Consider the following 12,230-nt stretch of genomic DNA (forward strand, 5'->3'; position numbering starts at 1 on the left):
TTTCTAAGGCCCACTTGACTTCACATTCCAAGATGTCTGGCTCTAGGTCAGTGATCACGTTATCGTGATTATCTTGGTCATGAAGATCTTTCTTGTACAGTTCTTCTGAATATTCTTGCTACCTCTTCTTAATATCTTCTGCTTCTGTTAGGTCCATACCATTTCTGTCCTTTATCGAGCCCATCTTTGCATGAAATGTTCCCTTGGAATCTCTAATTTTCTTGAAGAGATCTCTTGTTTTTCCTATTCTGTTGTTTTCCTCTATTTCTTTGCACTGAGGAAGGCTTTCTTATCTCTCCCTGCTATTCGTTGGAACTCTGCATACAGATGCTTATATCTTTCCTTTTCTCCTTTGCTTTTCGCTTCTCTTCTTTTCACAGCTATTTGTAAGGCCTCCTCAGACAGCCATTTTGCTTTTTTGCATTTCTTTTCCATGGGGATGGTCTTGGTCTCTGTCTCCTGTACAATTAATACAATTAATACCCATACTCCCCCATTAAGAAAGCAGGTGGACCATTTTAAATAATCAGTTTAGATTTACATAAGTATGATAACGTAAAATGTTGTGAGCAGTCTTTAGGCAATATTTTCTAGAATTAATAAAAGTAAAATTAACTGTGGTCTGTGAGTTTAAAATATTCCCCTATAGAACGGATTTATTAAGGAAAGTGGTCACAGTGTAGATCAATAAGGAATCTGCAAATTCTTATGTCCCTAAATTCTATTTTCTAATTTTATGTTCATATACATATAAAACATTCCTTTGTTGTTTACCTTCAAATTGCCTTTGGGGAGACAGAAATCCAGTTTACCCAAAGATGAATGTAGGATTATTTATAATTTACCTACCATGTCTCCCAGGTGGTTCATGCCTAGCTCATATGAATGCATTCCCATTGAATGCTCCAGATTGTGAAGCATAACAGTTTTTAGATTCTTTTCCCAGATGAGACGCCGTGCTACTTCCTCATTCTAAAATAAAAAAGAAACATCATTATACTGAATCCTGCACAAATGTGTTCAATAATGAAAATATACGTATAATGAAGCATTCTATTAAATGTGGATCTGTCTGGGAGCATGCAAATAAATGAATATGAATAAATAAATGTAACTGGGAAAAACTGCACACCAATCTTAACTCTTCCTCTTAATTGCTCTCTTGGTGATTAATATCATTTTAGATATGTACAATGAACTTCCTCAATATGCTAGGAATTTTTTTTAGAAATTGCAATTTGTTGAAGTATATTCTTTGTAAGTGGTAAACTCACTTAATCATTATAGGCCTTTTGGAAAAAAACATATATATAATTGATTATTTATTTATTTAGCTTTGTCTTAGGTCTTAGAAAATCCTGCAGGATCTTTGTTAGAGCATGCGGGATCTTTAGTTGTGGCATGTGGGATCCAGTTCCCTGACCAGGCATTGAACTGGAGCCCCCTGCATTGGGAGCAGGGAGTCTTAGCCACTGGACCACCAGGGAAGTCCCTACCCTCACTCTTGAAAAATAGTTTAGTCTGATTATAAATTTATAGCTGTTTTTCTTCAGTTATTTGAAGGTATTTCTGAATTGCCTTCTGGTATCTATTATTGTAGATTAGAGGTCTGTTGTCAGTCTAATTGTTGTAATGTTTCTAACTTCGGTAACTTATATGATTTTCTTTTTCTCTTTGATATTTTGCAGCTTCACTATATGTTTGTGGGTATGGGTTTCTCTGTGTAGTATTTTTGACTGGAAAGCACTTTCAACTAGAGGATTCAGGAACATTCTTTTTTCCATATCTGGAAAATTCTCAACCAGTATCTCTTCAAATATTGCTTCTGTATCATCATTCCATCAGATGTATTTGGAGCCTCAAACTTTCTTTCATCTCTTTTACCCGCATTTTCATAGTTTTTCCATTTTATTTTTGTGTGTTGCCTTCTTGGTGGATGCCTCAGTACTATCTTCTAGATCTGATTCTATCCAGCTCATTCCAGTTTGGAGTTAACCCCTTTTATTGAGTTTTTATTTCAGTGACTCTATTTTTTCATTTCTAAGGTTTCTAATTGGATTTCTAATACATTCCACAATTTCTTTTTCACTCATGTAGATGTCATTCCATTATTCATACTTTAAAAAATAACTTTGGTCCTATTATCTTAATTTTAACCAGCATAAATTCATATTCAGGCTATTGATTTTCTTGCCCTCCAGGAGCTTAATTACATAGAATGCAGTATACATGGTGCCTCTTAGAATCGCTGACCTCACCTCCACCCACAAGGCCATAGTTTACAACAAGCCATAGCCCAATGAGCAGTCAGTAGCAACTCTTTTCTGTCTAATTTCATTGAGTGTTAGAACCCAGGCTTAAGTGCTGGTTCTAGGTAGTAAGTAAGTCTAGGTAGTAAGTCTAAGCAGTCCCTCTGCCTTCAAGCACGATTTTACTGTTATCCTACTAAAAGACTTCTAAACCACTAGAGTGAAAAATAAAATAAAGACAAATCTAATGAAGTATAGGAAAGGAAAAAAGAGGAGAACTGTGAGATAGATTTTAATAGTGGGGTACTAATTAAAAGTCACTTTCACTCCTCCTAATGGACTAGAATCATTAAAAAGTAAGATAACATCCATTGAACCAGATAGTGGTGCTAACTGCACATCTAACTCTGGTTAACATGGAAATCAGAGGCTTGAAATTTTCACCCTTACCCATAAAGGGGAATGGGCGAGGGTGAAATTCATCACTACTAAGAAAATAACTCAGAGCATTTTTATACAAAAATCATACATCAAATAAATAAATTTATATATAATCTTTGCTTACAAACTCATATATTATAGTTTTAGGTGGAGAAGGAAATGGCAACCCACTTCAGTATTCTTGCCTGGAGAATCCCATAGACAGAGGAGCCTGGCGGGCTATAGTCCATCAGCTCGCAAGAGTTGGATATGACTTAGTGACTAGATCATCATAGTTTTAGGACTTAGTTATTTGAAGCACCGGGGTTAAGTATTAAACTCAATCAAGAAGTATGTTTAGAAATAAAAACAAAAGTACAAAGTGGGAAGTGAGAGTCAAGAAATAACATCTGCCAGTGCTTCTCTGTGCCAGGGACTGAAGACAGGTCTTTTTGTTCCTCAAACGTGCACTCTTCGCCTCTTGGCCTGGGACCTTCCCACGTGAGGCCTTCCCTGATTGTACTGTCACATGTGTAAGATAATCACTCCCAACCCCTCACAGCCATCACCCAAGACCCTCCTCCAACCCCCTAGGTCTTGCTTTATTTTTTTCCACTGTTTGCATCGTACTGTTGTTCATTGGCTAAGTCATGTCCAGCTCTGTGCGATCCCATGGACTGCAGCGTGCCAGGCTTCCCTGTCCTTCACTATCTCCCTGAGTTTGCACAAACTCATCTCCATTATATATCTGCTTATTTATTTACTTCTTTCCTATTTCTCCCTTTAGAATATAAGTGCCCTAAAAACAGGAAATTTTTGTTTCCTGATGAAATTCTAGGGCCAAGAACAGAATCTGGCAAGAAAATGAGTGTGTAACATTTACTGAAGACACTGCTTGTCAAAATATGTAGGGGAGGGACTTCCCTGGTGGTCCAGTGGTGAAGATTCCATGCTCCCAGTGCAGGGGCAGGGCGCAGAGTTAGATCCCTAGTCAGAGAACTAGATCACATGTGCTGCAACTAAGAGTTCACATTCTGCAAGTAAGGCCTGGTGATAGTCATTCAGTTTTGTCCGACTCTTTGTGACCCCATTAGGAGCCTGCCAGGCTCCTATACTATCCATGGAATTCTCCAGGCAAAAATACTGGAATGAGTTGCCATTCCCTTCTCCAAGGGATCTTCCTAACCCAGGGATTGAACCCGGGTCTCCTGCTTTGTAGGTGCATTCTTTACCATCTGAGCCACTAGGGAAGCCCCAAAATCTGGTGCAGTCAAATAAATATTTTTTTAAAAGAACATGTAGGGTACTTAAGTAAAAGCAAATTGCTCAAATAGCAGCCCATCTACCTTTTCTTTGTATTGTTTCCCATAGGTTTTCTTCCAGAGATCCCAGTGATGATCCAGAGTAGGGTCTCTGTGCACTTGTGCCATCGCAGAGGCACACAGCAGGAGTGCCCACACCAGCCATTTCATTCTGTTAAAGGAAAGATGACACAGGAAGACTCAATATTAGCTGCATCAAATGTGACCGCACTTTTTTCTCAACAACAAGAAGCAATGCAGAGTCTGTCAAAGAGACAGAATGTTACAAATCAGAATCATGCAGGAAACCTTCTGGATTATATAAGGACATGGAGTAAATGCAGGTTTTTGTCTGAAATGCCACTTCCAATTCTAAATAGAATTTTGATTTTCAAAAAATTTCCTGCTATCTGGTAAACCAAATTTACATCCGAATTTGGGAGGATGTGGAGATGAGAGAAGCAGGGACTTTACAGGATTTGACAACAAATCTAATCAAGGGAAATCCTCTTTTCTCTGTTCCAAAATATTAATAATATTTCAGAAGAAGGCAAACTTTTGAAAAATCAGTTTATCTTGGTAATTTTTGAATACACAAGCTCTTCTTAACTGGTCTTTCAAATATCCACAACCTTCAGAGGTAGTTAAAAGACAACTCCTATGTACTACTTTCACATCCTTGGATCATTTTACCTTTTTATCCCTAAAAATAAAAATATCTGCTTCAAAAGAAGTGTTAACTACTTTTGAAAATGTCATTCTATATTTAATACAAAGAGACTGTAACAGAAATTCAGTGACTAACTCCCTCAAACTGGATTCTGCTTTCTTTTCCACTTCTTTTTAATTCAAAACAGCTGCATTTTTAACCATACAAATTTTCAAATTATAGTCCAAAGAAAGCTATGTGTTAGCCTCAGGATTTAGATATTCAAGCCAACATTAAACTTTTCAAAAACGGATTCTTTTTAGTCAAAAAAAATAAGAGGCAAATTGAGCGACAATGATTGTTTAGTTTACTTCCTGAAAGAAACGGTGTAAAACCTGGCAGGCAGAACAAGCTAAAAACACCAATGAAAGGTTTAAGGACCAAGCAGGAGAAAAAGAACAGACAGTACATACGTGATAGAACAAGCAGGTGCTCCCATACTAAGAATATTGACTGTGGGCTCTCTCCAAAGTTTTCAAAGGCAGCAGTGAGACTTCAGCTAAAGTGACTTTAAAAAGAAATTGGAACTTGTCACATGAGGCATCCACAATGAGGAAGTGAACTTTCATTTCAGTTTCATTTAAAATCTAAGTAATCGTGCCACCTCCGGCTCTCTCACTGTGGTTTTGGAGACAGAGTGGGTACGGTAAACCAACAAAAAAGAGCCCCCAGTAAAAGAGATCAATAGAACAAACTCAGCAAAATAACATGAGTACAAGTTTACTCTCTAAACTCTCATCATTTTGATTATTCAATTTACCTAAAAACAGCAACTTTCAGATGGAAAATTTTAGTTATGAAGAGATTAGGATTAAGTTCCTGAACTCCTGGTTTCCTCCATGATTTCCTGGGAAAAACCACTTTATTCTTTTTAACACAACTCATCCCTGATCTACTGTCGTCTAATTCTCACCCAGATGAGAATTCCCATTTATGCACGGGTCAGTTTCTGAGCTCACTAATGCATTCTCTTTCCTATTGCCCCTTCAATAATTGACAGACTCTGCATTGCTATTGAATGCAGAGTTTTGAAGGGGCAATAGGAAAGAGAAGGTTTTATTGAAGGGGCAATAGGAAAGAGAATGCAGAGGTTTTAATTAAAGTAGCTTTGAATATGTTTTGATGTCTAACAGGGTAGGTCACTCTTAGGTTTATTCTTCTTTGTCGAAGTTGTCTTATTGTTTTGTGCCTGTTAACTTTTCCACATGAGTTTTAGAAATCAGTTTATCAAAAACAAAACAAAACAAAACAAAACAAAAATCAGTTTATCAGTTTTTCAGCTTTCTGAAAATTTCTATCAAGAGTGTTTATTTAAATTTATATTTATATTGAATTACTATATATGAGTGAGTGAGTGTGTTAGTTGCTCAGTCTTGTCCAACTCTTTGTGACCCCAAGGATGGGGGCCCACCAGGCTCCTCCATCCATGGGATTTTTCCAGGCAAGAATATTGGAGTGGGTTGCCATTCCCTTCTCCAGGGGATCTTCCCCACCCAGGGATCAAACCTGGGTCTCCCGCATTGCAAGTAGACTCTTTACCACTAGAGAAGACATATGTATCATAAATATGTTCAACACACATATTATAAATTTAGGAGACTCAAGATCGTTACAATGTTGAATATGCTTATCTGTAGTAGACATTTTCATGCTTATGGTCATTTAGCTTTTTTTATTAAAAATTTTTATTGGAGTATAATTGCTTCACAATGTGTGTTAGTTTCTGCTGTACAGGAAAATCAGCTATGTGCATCTAGCTTTTTTAAAAAAAACACTTTTATTGTGGACAATTAGATATAAATAAACATAGAGATATGGTAAAATGAGCCCCATGAGACCATTATCCTGCTTTAACAATTATCAATATGTGGCCAATCTTGCTTTATTTACCTTCCCACTTACCCAGATTATTTTGAACCAAACACTAGACATCAGATTATTTCACATGTAAATATATCAGTGAGTCAACGACTCTGTGGACATGAGTTTGAGTGAGCTCCGGGAGTTGGTGATGGACAGGGAGGCCTGGCGTGCTGTGATTCATGGGGTTGCGGAGAGTCGGACATGACTGAGCGACTGAACTGAACTGAACTGAAATATATCAGTGTGTATCTCTAAAAGATAAAGGCTCTGAAATAAATAAAATTCCAATACTATTATTACATCTAATGTTCTCAAACATGTCGGTATTTATATTTCCTTATCTTAAACATTAAAAAAGATAGTCTGTTCTGAGTTCCAAATACAGTCTGAACATTGCAAACCTTTGAGTTATTTTTGTATCATTATGAATTCATGGGTTTAACCATATTTTATGTGCTTCATTCAATGCAGCTTTATAGTTAATGTTTCTCGTACTGTCCCATTTTTGGTCAGTGAAAACATTCAAAATGGCTTCTGAGTCCTGAGTCCCTATATTTGGCATGATATTAGTGCTCTCTAATGGACTCTTTTCTAATATGACAAACTATGGCAGGTTTATGTTGAACACTCCCAGCCCAGAGAGCTTCCTTACCCCTTTCATCTTGGAGGACATAGCTCACCATGTGTTCACTGACAGCCATACATGAACCAGGAAGGGAGCCTCACCAGACAATGAATCTGCCAGCGTCTTGATCTTGGACTTCCCAGCCTCCAGAACTGTGAGGAGATAAATTTCTGTTGTTTATAAGCTTCCCAGGCGGCTTAGCGGTAAAGAATCTGCCTGCCAATGCCAGAGATGCACGAGACGTGGGTTCATTTCCTAGGTCAGGAAGATCCTCTGGAGGAGGGCATGGTAACCCACTCCAGCATTCTTGCCTGGAAAATCCCATGGATGGAGAAGCCTGGTGGGCTACAATCCCATGGGGCTGCAAACAGTTGGACATGACGGAGCACACACTCACACATTTATAAACCACCCAGTTTATGGTATTTTATTATAGCAGTCAGACTAAGGCAGCTCTTCTCATACATAAATCTTACACTCAAAGCAACTAGCTTTCTTCATGTTTCAAGGACATTTATGCTTATTATCCTCTGCACTTTTTCCACAGTTTATTATTATAACAGTCCTAGCTAATGTTTATTGGATGCACCAGTTATATGCCAGTGAATGTGCTATGTGCATGCGTGCGTGCTAAGTCACTTCAGTCGTGTCCAACTCTTTGCAACCCCATGGATCTTAGCCCACCAGGCTCCTCTGTCCATGGGATTCTCCAGGCAAGAATACTGGAATGGGTTGCCACTTCCTTCTCCAATGTGCTATACTCTTTGTATATTATTATTTAATCTTTTCACTGCTGTGAAGTAGGATGATTATTATTGTCATTTATAGCTCAGTTGGTAAAGAATCTGCCTACAATGCAGGAGACCTTGGTTTGATTCCTGGGTCGGGAAGGTCCCCTGGAGAAGGGATAGGCTACCTACTCCAGTGTTCTTGGGCTTCCCTTGTGGCTCAGCTGGTAAAGAATCCACCAGCAATGTGGGAGACCTGGGTTGGGAAGATCCCCTGGAAAAGGGAAAGGTGACCCACGCCAGTATTCTGTCCTGGAGAATTTCATAAACTGTATAGTCCATGGGGTTGCAAAGAGTCGGACACAACTGAGCGACTTTCACTCCACTCACTTTCACTCAACAGAGGGGAAATTCAAGTTCTGAGAGGCTGTATATTTTGCCTTTCAAAACCTGGGATTGCTGACCTGGGATTGAACCCAGATTTAAAGTAGTACTTCTCTAACGAATCATTTTGCTTCCCACTGTCTGGAATTTCCTTCCCCCATCACTGCCTCTTGAAATCCCATTTCTCCTTCATGACTCATCTCAAAAGATATCTCTTTCCAAAAAACCTTTCTTTATTCCCAGCTTAATGTCTCTTTTTGAGCCTCTACAGTACTTGGAGGCTCTGTTGTGGCATCTCGTAGATTCTGAGACCAGAAAAATCATTCTTTTAATTCTCTATCTAATCTCACAATTATTTATGTGTTGGCCATACAAATATACCAGTTGGGCCATACAAATGTACCAGTTGGTCCCTTAAGTACAGAAATTAGGTGTACCTTACTCATTTTTGTATCCTCTATAGTATGAATGCAATGATACAGTTCAGTTCAGTTCAGTTCAGTTGCTCAGTCGTGTCCGACTCTCCGCGACCCCATGAATCACAGCACGCCAGGCCTCCCTGTCCATCACCAACTCCCGGAGTACACTCAAACTCATGTCCACAGAGTCGGTGATGCCATCCAGCCATCTCATTCTCGGTCGTCCCCTTCTCCTCCCGCCCCCAACCTTTCCTAGCATCAGAGTCTTTTCCAGTGAGTCAACTTGTAGGAACTCAATAAATATGTACTGACATGATTTAAATTATTTCAACAGCCTTCAGTCCAATCTACCTTGCAATTTCATCCTGTACATCACTACCAAGTTGTTCTCTTAAGACACATTTTTTTTAAAGTTTATTATTTATTTTTTGGCTGTGTTGGGTCTTTGTTGCTGCATGCAGTCTTTCTCTGGTTGTGGCAAGAGGGGGCTATTCTCTAGATGCAATGCTTGGGCTTCTTATGGCAGTGGCTTCTTTTGTTGCAGAGCATGGGCTCTAGGACAAGCAGTCTTCAGAAGCTGTGGCGCAAAGGTTTAATTGCCCTGCAGCATGTGGGGTCTTCATGGATCAGGGACTGGAATCTGTGTCTCCTGTATTAGCAGACAGATTCTTCACCACTGGACCACCAGAGAAGTCCTAAAATGCATTTTTACCACACCATTTATACAAATGCTTCCTGTAGCCTGCTGCATTGGCTCACAATCTGATCCATCCTTAAGCATTTTACTCAATTAAGAGTAGATTTTTAGAAATGTTCACCCTCTGCTGTAGTCAAGCTGGTCTTGTGAGCCCCCACATTACACAGTCATTTGTGTCTTTCTGAAATGGCTGTCTCCACCCCTTGGCCTCTCTACCTTGCAAGTTCTACTTCCCAAGTCTTGCCTTTCTCCGTCTTCTCTGGCTACTTCACCATCTTCCATTTCTATATACTTTTTAAATTTAATTTTATTGTATATTAGAGACAAGTTGATTTACAATGTTGTTTTAGCTTCAGGTATACAGCAAAATGATTCAGTTATACATATACAAATATTCTATATACTTTTAAGAAACAAATTGTACCATGCAATTCTGAACTTATTCTTTATTTGCATCCCATAAGATCATTTCATATTATGTTGACTTGGGAATACAGAATCCTGTCTTACTTATCTTTGTATTGTTTCGTTTAATACATGTTTAAGCAAAAACTAATAAATATTTAATGGATTAATTTTCTAATTATCATCTTCTACATGTTTTATCTTCACTTCTGATGCATCACCCATTTGGCCATGTCTTCTGAGGCTTTTTAGCCAGCCTTAGGTTTGTCTGCTTCTTTAGCTCCCCTCCTGGTATATAAAAGTCTATAAACAAATATACTATTTAAAAACACTAGGGGAATACGTTATTACGTAAGTCTACCCTTGTGTACACTTAATGCATGTTATAAAATGAAACTCATCCTGCAACTTTCTAAACCTGAAAACTAGATTTTTGCACAGTAGTATCCTTTGAAATGGGGCATACTTATTGTTGCACGTTTAACTAGAGTTTTTTTTTTGAGAGGAAATTTGCAATAGTACATTATTAAATCTCTAGCCTGCTGCCTCCCTTCCATCACAGATGAGGAAACATCTCCTGAATGATGTCAAAAAGGGAAATGAAAGCAGAATAAGGAAGCCTAGTGCTTTCTCCAGGTTTTAAGTCACCACCCCGTAGGCTTATGCACCCTGAAAGTCAGCTGCTTCAAGTTTCTCTGAGGAACTATCTTACGTGGTTTTACAGAAAAAGACTGATTTTTAGAATGATACCAATGCTAGTTTTACTCTGTCAATTTACCCAAGTGATTAATTTTGTTTTGAGAATTTAATAACAGACATTATTTCCATAGTTAAAATAGTTCAGTTGTTACTGACCCTTCTGTCCCAGAAGTACGCAAAGGTAAGAAGAATATACTTAATAGGGACTTCCCTGGCGGTCCAGTGGTTAAAATTCCAGGCTTTCACTGTAGGGGGCATGGGTTTGAGTCTCCGTTGGGGAACTAAGATCCCACATGCCATGGGAACATGGTCCAATATACTCTCATACTTAGTACAGTATGGGAGACTAGAAAATTAATTAACTCTATGTCAAAATTATCCAGTTTACATTTTCTGAAGAAAGAAAATAGGATTCTTTAATCACTGAGGAAAATAGACATTTTTAATTGAAAATCTATAGTATTTCTAATACTTCCTGTATAATTATCTGCTTGGCACATTATTCTGAAAATATTTGATCCAGTAGACATCCCCCATTGTCTTGGGTGCCCACCTTGGTCACTTGGCAATGTGTGCTCAAAGAAAGAAGGTTAATTTTACCAAGATATCAAAACAAGACATTATTCAGGAGTGCTGGGGTACCAAAAGTGAGACCTTCCCCTAACAAATGTATAACAATTGTGACACACTTGATGAGTTATAATCAATTCCAACTTAAGTCTCAGAAATGTGTCGGTAATAATAAAGTACCAAAATTTACAAGTGATACATTTAAAATTAATTAGATTCAGGTTATCTCTGTAATAGGATCACTATACGTACGTTCCAATATGCTTTCTGGGGGAGGAAAGGGAAGTTTATGGACAGCTACCAGAGACTGACATTATTTTGTGAGTATACCCATGGAAATGTATCACAAGCAATAGATGTGAGCAACATCTGTCTTCTCTACAGGGGTGGAGAATACTATAGCTAAAGCATGTCTTACAGTGTACATTATTTGTCTATTTCACCTAGCTATCATTTCCCCTTCTTGTGGTAATATCATCTGTATTTGAAATGGGGCAGAGCAGGACAAGGGGGTGGGAGCAATATGTTCAAGGAAGTCTCTGAGGCAGCCTCCACAGAGGAGCAGAAGGAATTGGAAGATAAAGTGACCAGTCCAGAGAAAGCTGAAAAAGTAGAATTAATAGCAAGGGAGCCTCATCTGGGACAAAAGTCTAGAGGTTCAGATTTTTTAAGAAAATGATTGCAGAAAGGGCAAAAATACTTCAATTCTGGGATACAACATGGCTAAAGCGAAAATGAAGAACAAGCAACTTCCTACTGCAGCTCCAGATAAGACAGAAGTCACTGGCAACCACAAGCCTACTCCACAGGATCTTTCTCAACGGAGGAAGCCTTGCCTTGTTGCCAGGAAGCTGGCTGGCTGATTAAAAGAGCTGAACAGCATGAATCTTCTAATTTCCTTTATTTCTGTGCTGTTCAATCTACTCAGAAACATAGGTCTCCCATTATGTCTCCTTAATATGTTACTTCTCCACTTTTAGTTTAACAATGCACTGATGAAAAGAATATGTTAGTGTGCAATATAATCTGCTTGAAAATGATTGTATGTATTGTTATTCAGTTGCTAAAGCATGTCCAACTCTTTGGAACCCCATGGACTGCAGCACGCCTAGCTTCCCTGTCCTTTACTATCTCCAGAGTTTGCTCAAATTCATGTCCATT

At 38.5% G+C, this 12,230-nt stretch overlaps 1 protein-coding gene and 1 pseudogene across 1 annotated transcript in view; one reads left to right on the plus strand and one right to left on the minus strand.

Annotated features, from left to right (window-relative positions):
* CTSS (cathepsin S) overlaps positions 1–5,243 on the minus strand; it is a 28,083-nt gene extending 22,840 nt beyond the window's left edge. Inside the window, exons 1-3 of the mRNA XM_055402544.2 lie at positions 5,093–5,243; positions 4,016–4,142; positions 850–972 (exon numbers count right to left, since the gene is read on the minus strand). Coding sequence (XP_055258519.1) covers positions 850–972; positions 4,016–4,142; positions 5,093–5,118 — 276 coding nt within the window. The 5' untranslated portion in view covers positions 5,119–5,243. The remainder of the gene's footprint in view (positions 1–849; positions 973–4,015; positions 4,143–5,092) is intronic.
* Positions 5,244–11,592: 6,349 nt separating this feature from the next.
* LOC148778164 (cAMP-regulated phosphoprotein 19 pseudogene) lies at positions 11,593–11,932 on the plus strand (annotated as a pseudogene).
* Positions 11,933–12,230: the final 298 nt, after the last annotated feature.

The sequence above is a fragment of the Moschus berezovskii genome, chromosome 4 (genome assembly GCF_049115385.1).
Source record: "Moschus berezovskii isolate FMDL1 chromosome 4, NW_MosBer_1.0, whole genome shotgun sequence".
NCBI lineage: Eukaryota > Metazoa > Chordata > Mammalia > Artiodactyla > Moschidae > Moschus > Moschus berezovskii.